Here is a 17266-nt window from a genome sequence, read left to right on the forward strand (position 1 = left end):
TCCGTGTTTTAATTAAGTTCATTGGTCCAGATATTTGTAGGCCGTCGAACATTCTATGCTTGATGTGTTGTTAATTTCATGTGCGGTGTGTTGTACGATGGTCATGGGAAGCAGGTAGGTAGCCGCCCGCAGTATCAGCATCGCAAATCAACGATGCGTCATTCAGTGGGTATTGCTGATGTGAAAGTCGGTGGCCCATGATTGAAATTCTGACGTTTTTAGCTAATTTTGTTAAGTATTTGGCGTCCTCAACAACATTCCCGGTAAACCCCATGGCCATCATTTTACTTCAAGGATGACACAGCTGTTAAAAGGGGCTCTGGCCACAGGGAATATTTGGTCAGCTAACCATGCAGAACATTGTAGAATACTCTCTTTAATGTATTATGTGTACCTCCAACTTTACTTATATCTTCTGCATACTCTTGTCATGTCATGTTTCTTTTTGTCAGTAGCCTTGTGATTATGATGCAAATTTGGCCTCTACATGTTCCCAGTGTAAGCAAGCACTATATAAACAGTTGTGAGCTATGTTTCTTGGCATTGATTGAGGCTCACATAGCCTTTCAGAATAAAGCAATTGTTTTAAATAACTATTTAGGATTTATCTGGAACAGAATGTACCAGCATCATGCCTATGAAAATAAAATTGTTACAATGTCATGCTGGTGGTGGTGTTCACATCACAACACAACTTCAAAAGATGTTGCTGATCAAATTGGTAGGTGAGTCAGCTGAGTGTAAGACAAGTTAGGTGGTCATGGCACAGGAGTAGAGCTAGTTTGGTTTAGTTTATTTTTTTAGTGTAGTCTGGTTTAGGTAAGGCTTGGTTCATCCCTGGGCATTCTTGGCTATATTAGGACAGTGGTATGATTTATTTTTACAGTGCTCATATATTTTTTTTACTTCCATTGCACATGTGCATGGAGTGGCCATGAGGGACTTAAGTTTGTGTTTGTAAAGTGTGTTGCTTATATTTTTATTTTGTGATTGCTATGCAATAGTTTGTAAAAATGAGGCTTAAGTATGTTGTAGCACAATCAGATTTGTCTGCTGAGAAAGTATGCTGAGGCAAGAGTGTACAGATTGCAAAAAACATTGCAACTAATTATCCTTGTCTGTTTTGTCTGTAGGTTTTCTAACAATTTTATCCAAACCCTTTGAATGGATGGACTTCTGGGATCAGAGCTCATGCTAGGGAGTGCATGTTACATGAGCCCTGATCACTACCATCTGATTATGTGATTCCAAGTAAGGGCAGAATTTGGTGGCAAATGTTGAATGTGTCACATTACTTGGCATGGTTCATCCTGCCCTCTGGTATCAACTAACCTTTGAGACAACCATGACTGCTGCCAATGCCAGGCCATACCTGTTAAGGGCAAATAGCAAGCATGTATAGGTGCTCAAACCCACCCCACCATGGATGGGTGGAATCAGAAGGAGGGTGCTGTAACCAACTCAGTCACATAGGTGGACAATCTTACTTAGATCATAGTTTGTTTTATTTGCTTTACTTACATGGTTGATCTTGAGGACTACGTGGTTGATCTTGTGACATCTTTTTTGCTATTCCATGTGTGCAAATAGTGCTGTCATAAATGTTATCAGTGGAGGATGTTAGCTTACAAGCATGTGGCTCATTTGCAGGCTAGTAATCTGTCAATGTCAAATAAGGGGAAAGAAAACAAGAAAACATCCCCAACATGACCTTATTTTGTTATACATTTTAGGCAAGGTTTGTCACTGCTTTATGTAAGTGTATGCCTACATTGGTAAACAGTTATGTTTTTTTTTGCTCTAGAAATATTTCTAATTTTGGCTGCTCTAAAATTTTGGTGTTGGCCTGGCCTGGGAGAATGGCCATGGCCTCATTTCAGGTAAACCAATGACTGATCTTTGGTGGATCAATCATTGATCTCAGGTAAACATTAAATGTATAGATGGTAAACTCAGACTTATGACATTGTTAAACTCCCCAAACAATGAGATATTTACATTGGTATATGTCATGGTTCTTGTGCAATCCAGAGCCAAGTGGTGAGAGGTTGTTTGCCACCCATGGCAACAGTAAAGCATAGTTATTTACTTCCAGGGTCAAGGCTTCCTGTGCAACACCTAGAGGCAAGGATGTTCTTAGGCTAACATGTTGAAAGTGAATGTTGAGGGGATAAGTTTGGCTGACATGGTTCAACCACACCACTTTTAGGCAAAAAAAGGCTGCAGCCTCTAGTGGATCAGATGATGAAGGCATCTAGGTGATGCTGCCTGACTGAGATAGGCCTACAGCCAGTGGCATTGGCTGAGCTGAAGGTCAGCTGATGTCATAGGTTGGGAACAGCTGCCCTGAGTATTGTGACAGTCTAAACTTGTTCTGCACACTTATGGGCTTATCATTGCAACTGGAATAAGAACCACCTGGTATGGGCAGGAGGCTAATCTGTGGAAGACAGGTGTAAGGTTGCCATAAAAGGCTGGTGTTAGGAATTGAAAGAAGTTGAAACTCAAAAAAGGATTTTCAGGAAAATAAAAGATCAACCATTTTAAAAGGGTTCATTGAAACAGCAAGGTTTTAGTATACAAAGTGAGACCTAAGTACAGCTAAATAGGCTGGTACTTTAAGTGTTTGTCATGGCATGTTAGTCATAGCATTAAAGGGAATGCTCCACATTTCTATGGCGTTTCAAACTGAAGTGGTCATTTTCTGACTCAGTACATGATGGTCACATTTTTAGTTATCTTAAAGACATACAATTCCATGTCATCTATCAAATGTAACCTTATCTCCCCACTTTTTCAGGCGGCTGTTAGATAAAAAGTAGGTTATGGGCGCCATATGACCAATGTAGTCGGTGTGCCCCAAAGCCCAAATCATCATCATCATTAAATAGCTATTTTAAGGCCCTTTTGATGCAGTTCATGGTCATGTCCTTTTCAAGACCCAAAATGCCCTGGTTCCTGAGTTACACGCCCACAAAGTGCTTTAAAGTTTACTGGGAGCCTATTTCAAAGTTGCCTCGGCATTAATGACGTCATAGAAACGTCATGCGATTGCGGTCATACTACAGGCTGTTTGCTGCTTATGGTCAAGACAGCGTGGCCGCTGGTACATTCGCAAAAGCGATGGTGTGTCACATATGATACATTGCGCGGAAGATGATTGGCTGTTAGCAAGATTTCGCTGCTGAATGCGTGTCGCGGACGTAAGCGTGAGCACTTCCGGGTTGTGCGGCACTCGTCGTGAACGGGTCATTTTTCCTTATTTCTAGGCCACAGGTTAATGCTATATAAAAAGAGCGACACTGCATAAAAGTACGGCACCCAAGAAACGGGTTTTTTCCCGAAAGTTATAAAAAAAGAAGGCGCGATGTCAAATCTGTCTTTTTCCCCCGCTGGCGTTTTTTCTTCTTCTGACGTATTTCTTACAGACAGCTCGGTTGACGCCTTGTGTACCGGAACACAGAACCTTGCGCGGGTTATGGGTTGGCGAGGCATTATGAAATTGGGGAAACATTGCAGTTATTATATATATATATATATATATATATATATATAAACCATATATATATATATATATATATATTTCGCTAAATATTTCACACATTTTGTACCACACTTTTAAATCTTGAGCAAGAAATTGTGTTCTACAAGTACGACCTCTTGAGCCGCATTACCATGAACCCCCATTGGGGCCTCGTTTTGAAGGGAGATCACGTTGCAATGCGTTGTTATGACTGAAAATCTGTGCGGAAATTGCGAAAAAAACAGCAATTTGATAGTCCCGCGAGCTGTGCAAGTGTGAGATCACACTTCTTTCACAAAAGAGTGTGAATGGGGGCTTGAAATGTGTGTGATCACTGGTGGTGTGTGCCAGTGGCTTGTATTGATCTTGATGTGATGGGGAGTGTGCGTGCGAGGTTTGTTCTTCTGAGAGAGAACATTGTTTTGGTGTTGTTTAAGTCTACTGACTCCCAAGAAAATGGGATATATTGATACCCGCCTCTACCTTTATGCTTGTGTTTGAACGTGACAAAGGAATGCTGGCAAACCAAGAGAAGCACCAGTACTTATGTTGCAGGGGTGTACAAAGGCAAGCTGGTACTGCTTTATGATCTTGCCAACATTTTGAACCTATTGAGGTATTACAGCATGTAATTTATCCTTTGCATGTCATATCAGTTTTTCATTGTGGCAGTAAAGGTTGGTGCTTGCAGTTTAAGTTACTTCATTCACAACATAAGCTCGAAGTGTGACACGTTTGGTGCAAGTACACTCACAGTATTAAAGTTAAGCGACTTTGGCGTCGCGCAGGCCCCACGGCTGCGGCGCTGCTCTGCACAGCCGCGCTCAGGGTGGCGGCGCTGCTCTGGACAGCCGCGCCCAGGGTGGCGGCGCTGCTCTGGACAGCCGCGCTCAGAGCGGCGGCGCTGCTCTGGCTGGCTGGTGCCAATTTCCTCCTCACGCATTATTTGCTTTTTGTTGAGGAACGTACTAATGTCTGTGACGCCATTACATTTTATGTCATTACTCGCGTTCGTGTGCAAGGAACCGAGCAAGGACAATCTCACATTCAGCAATTGTAATTGGGTAAACGAATGAAACCTTGACCGTGTAGGGTGTAATAGGATATTACCATTTTCGCTTGCGAGGAAACGCTACAGAATCAATTCTATGCAATATTATCACAGTTTAGTCGGCAGCTGGTGCTATATCTAAACGGGTCCTAAGATGGCATGTGCAACAGACGCTTGTTGAGATGTGATTGATGGCTTGTGTCTTCGCATTTTCTCGGAGCTTCTGGCGCATTGGTCATAGGATAACGCACATCGGTGTTATACCAACATTCAAAGTCATTTATTTTACGAGAATGATGTTCTTTTCATGACCTGCAAGCGTGATTTATTCTAAAGAACCTAACAGGGGCAGGAAAGTGTGAAATTGCGATAGTATTGTGGATACCGGTTGCAACTTACTCAAAACAAATTATCAACTCCAATCAAATAAGCTTCGTCTCATATGTTTGGGGGAACCAAGTGAACGCGTCACTGCGGTTATGCTACTGCGTGAAGTCTATGGCTACGTCTTAAATAAGGTGATCACGCACGCCACTGAAAAAACTGAAATGGCGACCGTCGGGGCACGCTGTAACATGAGCGTGTGCACAAGAGGCGCGGCCGTGCCGCGTGGGACGTCGGCGGAGCGCCGTGCTCTGAGTGGGCGGGACGCTTTGACGGCAGCCCACCGCCTCCCGCACCCCGGTCTCGGAGCGGGCGAAATCGCTCCGTCGCGCTCTCTGCGCCGGCGGGACGCGTTTGTAGGCGGCTTCTGCCGGTCGCTTCCGCTTCCCTGAGAAGGCAGAGGCGTCGACCTCCATGCCGGTCTGCCGAGCTGGCCAGTCACTAGAGGGCGACGGCGCGCAGCAGTGCCATGATGCCGGCGCTGGCGGCCGCCGAGAACGGCACCGTCACCAGCCAGGCGGCGGCGATGCCGCCGAACAGGCGCCAGCTGACGCCGCCGGCGCCGGCGCCCGCCCAGCCGACTAGCACCACGCTGCCAACTTTGCAGTGCGTGGTGGAGATGGGCAGGCCGACCTTAGAGGCGAGCAGCACGGTGGTGGCGGCGCCCAGCTCGATGGCGAAGCCGCTGGCCGGCGTCAGGCGGGTCAGGTCCTCGCCGATCGTGCGCATAACCCGGCGGCCCCACACCCAGAGGCCGACCACGATGCCCAGGCCGCCGTACAGCAGCACGTAGACGGGCGTCTCGGAGGTCTGCGCCGCCGAGCCCTCAGTGTAGATGAGCCACACGGCGATCAGCGGCCCCACGGCGTTGCTGACGTCGTTGCCGCCGTGCGCGAAGCTGCCGAAGCTGGCCGTCATGATCTGCAGCGGCGCGAACAGCCGGGCTTCGCCCGGCACGTCCTCCTGCAGCTCCGGCTTGTCCGGCTTGTCTTGCTTGTCCGGTTGGTCGCTGGCGGCGGCGGCGCCGTAGTCCGGTAGCGTGACTCTGTCGGCCGGCGTGCCGCCTCCGTCTTCGGCGAAGGCGGCGTTGGTGTGGCCGGCGGCCGGTGACGGCTTGGCGGCGAGCTCCACGGTCGCGCCGCCGCTCTCCTGCTGGCGGATCCGCGGCACGAGGAGGAACTGGACCAGCGCAGCCACCAGCAGGCCGGCGGCGAGCGCTGTCACCACGGCCGCCCACAGCGGCAGCTGGTCCAGTCGCAGCAGCCGCGGTCCGTCGTGCACGACGCTGAACACGTTAACCAGCACGGTGACGCCGAAGAGAACGGGCAGCAGGCGGAGGCCGCTGCGCACCGGCTCGGTGGCGCGCAGCACCGCAGCGCGCACCAGAAGGAACAGCAGCACGGACACCACGCCCGACAGCAGCGGCGACACGAACCACGAGCCGATGATCTTGGCTAGCGTGAGCCAGCGGATGCCGTCGACGCCGCGCGCCACCAGCGAGAAGCCGATGGTGGCGCCGACCACCGTGTGCGTGCCTGAGATGGGCAGCGCTAGCGCTGTGGCCACCAGGTTCCAGAGTGCCGAGCCGGCCAGCGCCGCCAGCGAGCCCAGCATCAGCTCACGCTCGTGGTCGGCGAACAGATCCACGTCGATTATGCCTTTGCGCACGGTCTCGGAGACGTTGTAGCCAATAAGGACGGCGCCGGCCACCTCGAACACGGTGGCGAGCAGGCACGCCTGGCGCAGCGTGAGCACGCGCGAGCCCACACTCGTGCCGAAGCTGTTGGCCACATCGTTGGCGCCCACGCCGAACGCCAGCACGAAGGCGATGACGAAAGCGGCGATGACGATCCAGAGAACGGACGATGACCACGGCTCGAGCATGGCGGCTGGGGCGTCGACCGCACGCGCGCGCGCGCGCGACACCGGCTCCGGGGGCGGTGTGGTGGCGAAATGCGGCTGCGCCGGCACAGGTGCACGCAGCGGTTCGATTGGCATACGCCAGTGATTGACAACAGTTGCGACCTTCGGTGCTAGGTGGAGCGGCGCTGGCTGCGCCTCGTTTGTGCGCGCGCCGCCGGCTGCCGGCGGTTTTATTTGGGAGCCGCTCTGGCCCTGCGTGGCGGGCCAATGAGGGCTCGTCGTAGAGCGGCGAGCGCTGGGCTCCTCCAATTGCCGGCGGCCACCGCTAGCTAGCTGTGCCGTAACAGTGTAGCTGTTAAGGTCATTTTGACGGCAGTGACAGGACTGTGCTGTTGATAACAGCGTTCGATGGTGCTAAAGTGGACTGCGACTTGGATGCTCGGAAGCTGTGGCTTTAAGAACTGGGGCAGAGTGCTTACGTCGTACTGAATTTTTTGTGAAATAGGAATAATGCTGCCTTTACTTTTAATTTCGCCTCTCACGCAAATATCGTACGATTTACAATCAACTCACGCCAAGCCACCCCGTGGCTGGACTCGTTGTGCAGCGAAGCATGGTGCGAGTCTCAGAGTGGGCGCATCGTTTGACCCAGTCAGTATGGGAGAGCTTTTGTCAGCTGACTATTGAGTGTCAGCCTACCTTAGGGGATTGTGTCTCGTACAGCACGGAAAATAGTCCGCTGCAGCGCTGCCTCACTGAGAAAGCCGGCGATAAATTGCCGGTTGAGGGGGACCAGCGCATGCGGGGTGTCTGGTTCAGGGCGCATACACGGCAGCTTTGCGTGCTCTGCTCGGATCTAGAGTCACCCGCGCAGACCGTTCGTCGTTAGAAATCGGAAGCGAGCGGTTGCAATGTGTTGAATGTCGTGAATCTGCCACCGCACGAGCTTTATCTGAGCACCACGCTCCGCCGACGCTTTGGCGGACCGTGAGCCGGGCTTGACGCGTGTAATCGCTTTTGCTCCACAAGTCTCAGTGCATTGCTCTGTGGAAGGCATGCCGCACATCGCATAGGCCGCTGTTTAAGGGTAGGTGTGCCTTGTGCACACTACCTACTCAGGCGATGGTGTTTTGACATATAAAATGCAGCTGTGTTGTTCCAGTAATATGTATTTGATCGTGTACTCATCTAATCAGGATGCTCAAAATGTTGCAGCCAGATTTTGTTCGCGCTGTGGATGCTTCATTTTATTGTTGAGATAGATTCCGCGGCATTTTTCTTGTGTATGTGTTTTATTATCATGTTTATGTAGAAAGTTGCATGTAGAAAATAAAATAATATAATTTCCATGTACATTATTTTATTTTCTTGTACATCTATTGTATGGTGCACGTAGGGCCTTGTTTGGGTTGTATGCTTGTTCCGTAACAGTGTTAACGTTACCCGGTATCAAGCTGCTTCGCTGAAACTCTGTCGGATTGTCGGGTTGGGGTTGTACGCCACCATTGACGTCATCGTTGCGGACTAATGGTGGCGCAGGGCGGCGCAACAGCTGGTGATAGCGTAACGTCACAGACTTCGAAATGCCATAACCCTTGCTTTGATGTACTTGGAACGCTGGGTTCAGTCATGAGCTTGGTGCCAGTCAGAAGGGGCAGCGAGATGGTACTTGGCTGGCACCAACGTCACGAATTTATCGGCGCATGCCTGCCGAACCGGCTGAATTTCGGAGTCGTGACCCCGCCAGCTGACACTGAGTACCACTGCAACACTGGCACTGACCCCGCGCTCCCGCTCCTGCTACGTCGGCCGCGCGGCCCGGTCTGACCGTGCCGCCTGCACCAACAGGCGCCGTGCGCGTCGTGCCGCCGCTCTGCCGAGCCTGTGAGGCCGACCGGCCGGGACCGCTGAGGCTGTGAGCGTCGCCGCCGCCCATCGCCGCCCTCCGCTGCCGCCGCTGCCGCCGCTGCCCGCCGCTGTCCGCGGTCAGCTCCCAGCCGGTCACCATGATCGGCGGCCTCTTCATCTACAACCATAAGGGCGAGGTGCTGATCTCGCGCGTCTACCGTGACGACATCGGCCGGAATGCCGTCGACGCCTTCCGAGTCAACGTCATCCACGCCCGCCAGCAGGTGAGTGTCGAACGTGGCGGGCTCCGGATGGGGCGGGAGAGCCTGGGGCCGGCTCGAGTCGACGTCATCCACGCCCGCGAGTAGGCGAGCGTCGAGTGTAGCGGGCTCCGGATGGCGCGGGAGAGCCCGGGGCCGGCTCGAGTCGACGTCATCCACGCCCGCGAGTAGGTGAGCGTCGAGTGTAGCGGGCTCCGGGCGGGGCGGGAGAGCCCGGGGCCGGCTTGGGTCGACATCATTCACGCCCGCGAGTAGGTGAGCGTCGAGTGGGGCGGGCCCCCGGACGGAACAGGAGAGCCCGGGACCGGCTGAGGTCAAGTAACAGGCCAGAACCAGGGGTCTTGTCGGGTGGGGTCCAGGTGACAGGCTGGAGTAGGTCCGGGTGGGGGACCAGGGCAGGACAACAGCCAGACTGCTTCGGGTCTTTGTTGTGGCGCGCCGTGAAAAGAATGTGTTGCAGATTCCCTCATGTTGTTATTATATTCTTGTTGCCTTATATTCTCTATTCTTATCTATGTTGTATATACATATTCCCTTATATATGTTATTCCCTATGTTGGACTGGGTGGCGACGTCAGAAAGGCCGACCCTGGGCCAGGTTTTGTGGCGGCCGGCTTCAAACGACGATGCGGATGGGGCCACAACTGAAAACTATCGTTATCATGGAAGCGGCCCTGCCTGTGCGTTCAACTTGAACACTGTGTGTACGAGTTGTGTTGTTAGTCCGTGAGGCCGTTGTTGCTGTGCACTCACATATTGGTGGCTGATGTGCAATCGCCGTACACAGGAGCGGATGCAGAGAGGGCCTATCGGGCCGTGCCCCCCCCCCCCCCTCCCCCCACCCATTTCCACCCCAATGGTCAAGTCTGGCGAGAAATGACGCTTCTGGAGTTTGACAAAATGCACCCAACTTTTACGAAGGGTAGGGTGTTTTGGAAGAGTGCTCTGAGGCAAACGGAAGCGAAATGTCATGAGTTTATGAAATCTGGGTGCCTGTTCGGACTGCGCCATTCCAAGCGGCGTTGCCCCTATCCGCCTCCTCTTCCCCACAAGCAGCGCTCTGGACTCCCTTCATCGTACATGCGAGTATTTAATTCGTCAGCCCCCAGCATCCGAAGAAAATCTAGGCCATGCATTCATGTCATGAGACACGCATGTATGCGGACATGAGGTACAGACCAGGCATTGCCGTGCGGGCTGGCCGCCGCAGCGCCGGGCGCGTGCGCGGGCTGGCCGGCTTGATCGGCTGGTTTGTCAGTCCACCGTGGCTTGACCCACCGCAGCGCCGAGCGCGTGCGCGGGCTGGCCGGCTTGATCGGCCGGTTTGTCAGTCCGCCGTGGCTTGACCCACCGCTGCTGGTAGGACCCTTGTCCTGACGTCGTCGTCTGCGCCGGCAGGTGCGCTCGCCGGTCACCAACATCGCTCGCACCTCCTTCTTCCACATCAAGCGGGCCAACATCTGGCTGGCTGCCGTCACCAAGCAGAATGTCAACGCTGCCATGGTGTTCGAGTTTCTGCTCAAGATGATCGAAGTCATGCAGTCGTACTTCGGGAAGGTGAGGCTGACGGTCCCCTGCACCGGGGGCGAGTTGGTGGAGGTCTCGATCGCAGGGCTTCTGGGCGGAACGGTTGATGGAACCTGGCGATGAGACAGTGGCTTCATGGTGTGCGCGAGGCTTTGTTGTTTTTGTTTTGTTTTTTTACTTGACAGTAAAGGTTTTCCAAATGAGTTTTAGACCCAGATGTAAGTCGGTAAAGTTGTAAGATTGGAAAGGTTGCGTTCATTGTAGTCACGTGGCCTTCTACCAATCCCTCTGACGTATTTTCATCTCTGGCGCCTTTGTCCCAGTGACCCAGCGTGGTCAGCGTTGCAGTCCAGCACATGCCATTGAAACTTCCTCCCCCTTCGGTAGGTCTCCGAGGAGAACATCAAGAACAACTTCGTGCTGATCTATGAGCTGCTGGACGAGATCCTGGACTACGGCTACCCGCAGAACACCGACACGGGTATTCTGAAGACGTTCATCACGCAGACGGGCATCAAGTCGGCTAGCAAAGAGGAACAGGCCATGATCACCTCTCAGGTATGCACGTGCCGGCAGACGGCCACGCGACACCACCAGTCCGATGGTCGGTCCCGAAGCCACCGGGTTTTGAGTCGCCTTTTAAGAAGCGGTGCGTCGTTGTCTTGATCTGGGTCGGGACGCGTCGTCGTTTTCGTAATTTTGGATTGCTAGGATCATCGCTGATCAACGGCAAGATAAATGCCCTCGTCTGTGGAATGAATTAGATGCAGCATTTGTGTCCCGGTTTCTGTGAACGTGTCGCGCTCTCCGTGACAAATAAAGACGAATGATGCGGATAAAGTGATGGGGAGATGCTTGTTGAGATGTCCTTCACATGACTGGATGTGGACTCCGGATCTGGAACCACTTGTCGCACTCATTTCCCGTTTGATGAACGCAGTTTTCATCACAGCCTTTTCAATGTTATTGGACGGTATTGGCCTTTGTGCTGTATCGCGTTTGCGCTGATTTCTTTAGGCAAAACCATTCACGTCCGTTTTTCGCACGCGAGCGCACAGACACTCCCGATTCAACTGATTTTGGTGCTTGGACACTGAAACATGATTACGTGCTCGGAAGTGACCTCCGTAAAATATTTTTGTTTAAAGGTTTGAATCTTACTGGGATGGGGTAGATTGGCATGCGTAGAATAACCGGGCATCGTTGCAAAGGCCAGGAGCTACGCCATGCAATGTGACACCTCCCTAGCTGCCTTGGGGTGGCATCTCAACGTAAATGTCTATCTAGATTTGCGCATATATTTCGACTTCACCTCGCTTGGAAGGTAGCTTTTGACATGCAAGGTCAAATTTGGATCTTCAAGTAAAAAGCAATCCACGGCGACGGCATGCCTTCCCTACACCCAGAAGCCTAACGATTGTTTCTTGGTTTTTGTTCTCAGTTGCGATAGAAAGGTTGGGGAAAGGGAAGCCCCCTGATGCGTCCTAGATGTAGTTGCGCTCCGGAGGATGAGATGCAGGAGAACTTAAAGCAGAAAAGTGCTGCGTTTTGGCCTCACCGGTTTTGTTTGGTCACTGAGGCGCTTCGGTCGCCGCCGTCCGGCACGCTTGAGCCCATGTCGCCGCTGCGCGTGGCCCGGCGGCGTCGCCCGCCGGGTGGGGGCGTGAGTCCCCCGAGCGGTACCGGACGGCGGACCCCGCTGACGGCGCCGGGCGCCGCAGGTGACGGGCCAGATTGGCTGGCGGCGCGAGGGCATCAAGTACCGGCGCAACGAGCTCTTCTTGGACGTGCTGGAGTATGTGAACCTGCTGATGTCACCGCAGGGTGAGTGGAGTGCCGTCGGGCGCTGGTGGCGGCGGCAGCGGCGGTGGCAGCGCTGCTGGTGTGACCGGGCGGGGAGGGTGTGCTGGCCGCTGCTGGTGTGACCGGGCGGGCAGGGTGTGCTGGCCGCTGCTGGTGTGACCGGACGGGCAGGGTGTGTTGGCTGCTGCTGGTGTGACCGGGCGGGGAGTGTGTTGGCTGCTGCTGGTGTGACCTGGCGGGGAGGTGTGTTGGCTGCTGCTGGCGTGACCGGGCGAGCAGAGTGTGCTGGCGCTGCTGGTGTGACCGGACGGGCAGGGTGTGTTGGCTGCTGCTGGTGTGACCGGGCGGGCAGGGTGTGCTGGCCGCTGCTGGTGTGACCGGGCGGGGAGGGTGTGCTGGCCGCTGCTGGTGTGACCGGGCGGGGAGGGTGTGCTGGCCGCTGCTGGTGTGACCGGGCGAGCAGAGTGTGCTGGCCGCTGCTGGTGTGACCTGGCGGGCAGGTGTGCTGGCCGCTGCTGGTGTGACCGGGCGGGCAGGGTGTGTTGGCTGCTGCTGGTGTGACCGGGCAGCAGAGTGTGCTGGCCGCTGCTGGTGTGACCTGGCGGGGAGGGTGTGTTGGCTGCTGCTGTGACCGGCGAGCAGAGTGTGCTGGCCGCTGCTGGTGTGACCTGGCGGGAGGGTGTGTTGGCTCTGCTGGTGTGACCGGGCGAGCAAGTGTGCTGGCCGCTGCTGGTGTGACCTGGCGGGCAGGGTGTGTTGGCTGCTGCTGGCGTGACCGGGCGGGCAGGGTGTGCTGGCCGCTGCTGGTGTGACCTGGCGGGCAGGGTGTGTTGGCCGCTGCTGGTGTGACCTGGCGGGCAGGGTGTGTTGGCTGCTGCTGGTGTGACCTGGCGGGCAGGGTGTGTTGGCGGCTGCTGGTGTGACCTGGCGGGCAGGGTGTGATGGCCGCTGCTGGTGTGACCGGGTGGGCAGGGTGTGTTGGCTGCTGCTGGTGTGACCTGCTGGTGTGACCGGGCGGGCAGGGTGTGTTGGCTGCTGCTGGTGCGACCGGATGGGGAGGGCGTGCTGGCCGCTGACGTGGGAGCCGCGCAGCCGGCGGTGGCGCAGGCTCGTCCCGGTGGCGAATGGAGATCGGTGCGCCAGAGTGGAGCACGTGTAGGTCTTGACGGGTGGCACAACGCAAGGACCTCCTGTCCATGTTCGGCGAAGTTTGCCGCCACAGCGCTGATCATAGTATGAGTGTATGATCAGCTGACTGGTGGAGCTGACTGCCACTTGATGGGAAGACGATTGCCATCTCGGGGACGATGGAGCTTCGCTGTCTGTCGCTGTTTAGTGGCACGGTACAAATCTCCGCGCCACGTGCCAGGTGCCCGCCCCCATCTTTCACCGTTCCAAGAGGGGCCCCAGCTACGTTCTCATCACTCGGCTTCTCGCCACCGTCCATGAGGAAGCACCGTCAGTCGTTGCCGGCCTGCCCGTCCGGCCGCCCGGTCCAGTCTGGGCGAGCCTGATCGGTAGCCTGCGCGTTCTGCCTCGCCTGCAGGTCAGGTGCTGTCAGCCCACGTGGCCGGCAAGGTGGTGATGAAGTCCTACCTCTCCGGCATGCCCGAGTGCAAGTTCGGCATCAACGATAAGATTCTGATGGAGGCTAAGAAAGGTGGGATGTCAGAAATTCGTGAGAACCTCCGGAAGAATCTGAAGTGTATAGATGTTTTGGGGTTTGGATGTGTGTACAGAGGCTAACTTATAAACCTGGTTTATGGGAGTTCAAACGTTTTAAATTTATGCCATTTGGATTATAGGGAGTCCTAAACAAATGCATCGAAAATAGCCGTGAGGTGATTTAGCTGCAAAGGACGCAGCACCGTCGGCTGTTGTGTGCCTGATGTTGCCTTCCCCTCCCCTCCCCCCACCTGACCTGACCTCCGGGGCCGCTCCCGCCAGGCGCCAGCGACGACGCCACCCGCTCGGGTCGCACCAGCATTGCGATCGACGATTGCCAGTTCCACCAGTGCGTTAAGCTGTCCAAGTTCGAGACAGAGCACGCCATCAGCTTCATCCCGCCGGACGGCGAGTACGAGCTGATGCGCTACCGCACCACCAAGGACATCTCGCTGCCGTTCCGCGTCATCCCGCTCGTCTGCGAGGTCGGCAGGACCAAGATGGAGGTCAAGGTCAGCGTGCCGGGTCGGGGGTCAGAGGTGGGAGGGAGCTGCCCTGCGAGCCGCGATGGCGTCCGGCCGGCATTGTGGAGCATTCCCGACGCGGCGAAAATGAATCCTGAGCGAGCTTGATAATTTTGACTGGTACCAGAACTAATTTGGGACAAGTATCGGAAAGCGACTGATTAAAGGTTGCCTTTGAGGAGATGGGGAGAGGAGGGCAGTAAGAAGCACTTGTTGCTGTGTTTCTTGAAGTGTCGTCCCCCCCCCCCTTCCCCATGCGCGGTCGTCTTGTCTGACACTGCGCGGCCTCGTGTCCAGGTGGTGATCAAGTCGAGCTTCAAGCCGTCGCTGCTGGCGCAGAAGATCGAGGTGCGCATCCCGACGCCGCTCAACACCTCCGGCGTGCAGCTGATCTGTATGAAGGGCAAGGCCAAGTACAAGGCCTCGGAGAACGCCATCGTCTGGAAGTGAGTCGCCGCGTCAATCTCGACCGGGAAGAGAGGGTCTCCCACATCTCCCGACCGGCCAGTGCGGTGGCGGCTGCACCGACCGCGAGCGGACGACGGTCTCCGTGTTCACCGAGTTATCTGGAGTTGGCAGCGTTTGTCGTTCAGTTGGTGTTTTAATAGTACGCTGATGGAAAAATGCGTCGGCCTCACTGGAGGCTGCTACCTTTGCGATGTGTCAGCAGCTAGCCACCTTGCATGAGCAAGTTCCGCAGCCCGGTCGTGTGTGGTTTGTCAGGGAAGGGAGAGGGACTCTCGCCTTGAGCCGGCGTCTTGCACGGCGCCGTTGACGGACCTGTCCCGCCCGGCCCCGCCGCAGGATCAAGCGCATGGGCGGCATGAAGGAATCGCAGATCTCGGCCGAGGTGGAGCTGCTGCAGACCGACAACAAGCGGAAGTGGACCCGACCGCCCATCTCCATGAACTTCGAGGTGAGGCGTGCCCGGGAGCGGGCTGGCCGGCCGGGTGGTGGGTGACGGGCGCGCCCGGTCAGACAGGGAGGCCGGGCTGCTGGCGGCGGCTCCGACAGACGGGCGCCACTGAGGCAGGGGTGAATGGAGGGAGAAAAGTGGGGACCTGGAGCGTGTGAAGCTGAAGGACTCGTGGTAAGACTGCAACGGTGATCTGGGCTGCAAACAACCTGTTGTCGGGTCGTCTAGTTGATGGAGATGCCGACACTTCTGCGGGCGAGATCAGGTACACGCCAGGGGTGAGTCGCCTGATTTTACCCGTGTTTAGCGGCGATGCTGGCGCGGCTGCGGTACCTCTCAGACATGTCTGCAGCCGGCACTGGCCGGTCGTCCCTGGCGAGAACCTCACCAGCCGTGGCTCAGTGCCGCCGGTGGTGACGTCCCCGCTCCCCGCAGGTACCGTTCGCTCCGTATGGTTTCAGGGTGCGCTATCTCAAGGTCGGGGCTCAGTGCCGCCGGTGGTGACGTCCCCGCTCCCCGCAGGTGCCGTTCGCGCCGTCCGGCTTCAAGGTGCGCTACCTCAAGGTGTTCGAGTCCAAGCTGAACTACTCAGACCATGACGTCATCAAATGGGTGCGCTACATCGGCCGCAGTGGGCTCTACGAGACCCGCTGCTAGCGTCGCGTCCGCGGCGCCGCAGGCCACACAGCAGCGCAGGACCGAGCCGAGAGGCGGCGGCGTCCCGGCCGGGCCGGGGGCGCCGGCACAGGCTCGAGGACGGGCGGACGGGCGGCGGGGGCACCGGTGACAGGCTCCCGTGTGCTCCGTCCGGTCCGAGGCGTTTGCTTCCGTTTTTGGTTTATTGAGAGACAGCTGCATGTTAGGTGTGACGTTATGCGCCCATGACAGAATTGGAACAGCGTCGGTATGCGCACGGTTGGGTCGCTTCGATCTACGAGACAGCTTTGCTTGCGGCTCGCGTTGGGAGAGGTCGTATTGACAATGCTGGTGTATCTCCACGTGCCCGGATTCGTGTATGACTTTATGAAAACCCTGCTTATGGTCGGAAGTGTCTTTTCTACATTTAGTTCAATATTGGGGGCGGTGAGAATTCCAATATCATCATGAAGCCGGCCTGGCGTCAGGCTGGCACCGAGCGTCAGTCGGGGCGCGGGGTGGATCTCACCACGGATCGCACGACATTCCTCGTAGGCGCAGGACCGGGGCGCGTCGTTAACAGATCTGGTGGTGCCGCTTCCCACGGGTGTCCAGCGGTGCGCGCGCGGGCCGGGATGTCAACCCGGCGCTGCCGTGAGCACGTCGCTACTCGCGAACGCCCCGGCCGATACAGGCCGCGTTGTTCGCGGGCGGCGCGAGGAGGCGCTGGACCGCGGCCGTCTTCGCGGCGCATGGATGTAATAGCGTGGTTGTTCTGTGGTTCTAATCTGGCGTGCATTCCGTTATGTGTTGTTATCCTGTGGCAGATATCTAGACCTTTCCCTGCTTATCGCGTCGTCCTGTCGGGTCGCCACCTTGTTAGTGATCACCTCCGTAGCAGTGGTTCCATGTCGGCCCCCCTGTATTCGTCAGACGAGCGCCAATCATGTTTACGTCCAAGCTATGGCACCAATACACAGCTGCTTAGTCGAAGGGGCCGTAATGGATGAGAGGACGCGCGAGGTCTCCTTCGCGTGCGATGTTCTCTTGGTTGGACTTGTCGATGAGTAGGACTTGTGGGGCGTGCTCACCATGGCCATGACCCGTGAGTGGCGGCACGCTAAGCGCAGGGCGCGTGAGCGAACATTGCGGAACTCGTGTGCCTTTGCGCGAGTCCCGCGCGATCCGTCTGCACAGACGTGTTACCGGGTGTCCCCAGAAATGTAGGCACCACAATTATGTCGG

General features: G+C 55.6%; 2 protein-coding genes across 2 annotated transcripts; one reads left to right on the forward strand and one right to left on the reverse strand.

Moving 5' to 3' along the window:
* Positions 1–4550: 4550 nt before the first annotated feature.
* Positions 4551–6997, reverse strand: LOC119096400 (sodium-dependent phosphate transporter 1-B-like). Its single transcript, XM_037219280.1, has one exon. It carries the CDS (start codon positions 6954–6956, stop codon positions 5400–5402), a length of 1557 nt encoding a protein of 518 aa, XP_037075175.1. The 5' UTR covers positions 6957–6997; the 3' UTR covers positions 4551–5399.
* A 1714-nt stretch (positions 6998–8711) lies between these two features.
* AP-2mu (adaptor protein complex 2, mu subunit) lies at positions 8712–17014 on the forward strand. The gene is made up of 9 exons (XM_037219281.1): positions 8712–8953; positions 10349–10507; positions 10865–11035; positions 12199–12301; positions 13827–13940; positions 14228–14457; positions 14767–14915; positions 15274–15385; positions 15908–17014. Exons 1-9 carry the CDS (start codon positions 8828–8830, stop codon positions 16040–16042), a joined length of 1299 nt encoding a protein of 432 aa, XP_037075176.1. The 5' UTR covers positions 8712–8827; the 3' UTR covers positions 16043–17014.
* The last annotated feature ends 252 nt before the right edge of the window (positions 17015–17266 follow it).

This window comes from Pollicipes pollicipes, unplaced genomic scaffold, assembly GCF_011947565.3.
Source record: "Pollicipes pollicipes isolate AB1234 unplaced genomic scaffold, Ppol_2.1 Scaffold_4295;HRSCAF=5057_pilon_pilon_pilon, whole genome shotgun sequence".
NCBI classification, from domain to species: domain Eukaryota; kingdom Metazoa; phylum Arthropoda; class Thecostraca; order Pollicipedomorpha; family Pollicipedidae; genus Pollicipes; species Pollicipes pollicipes.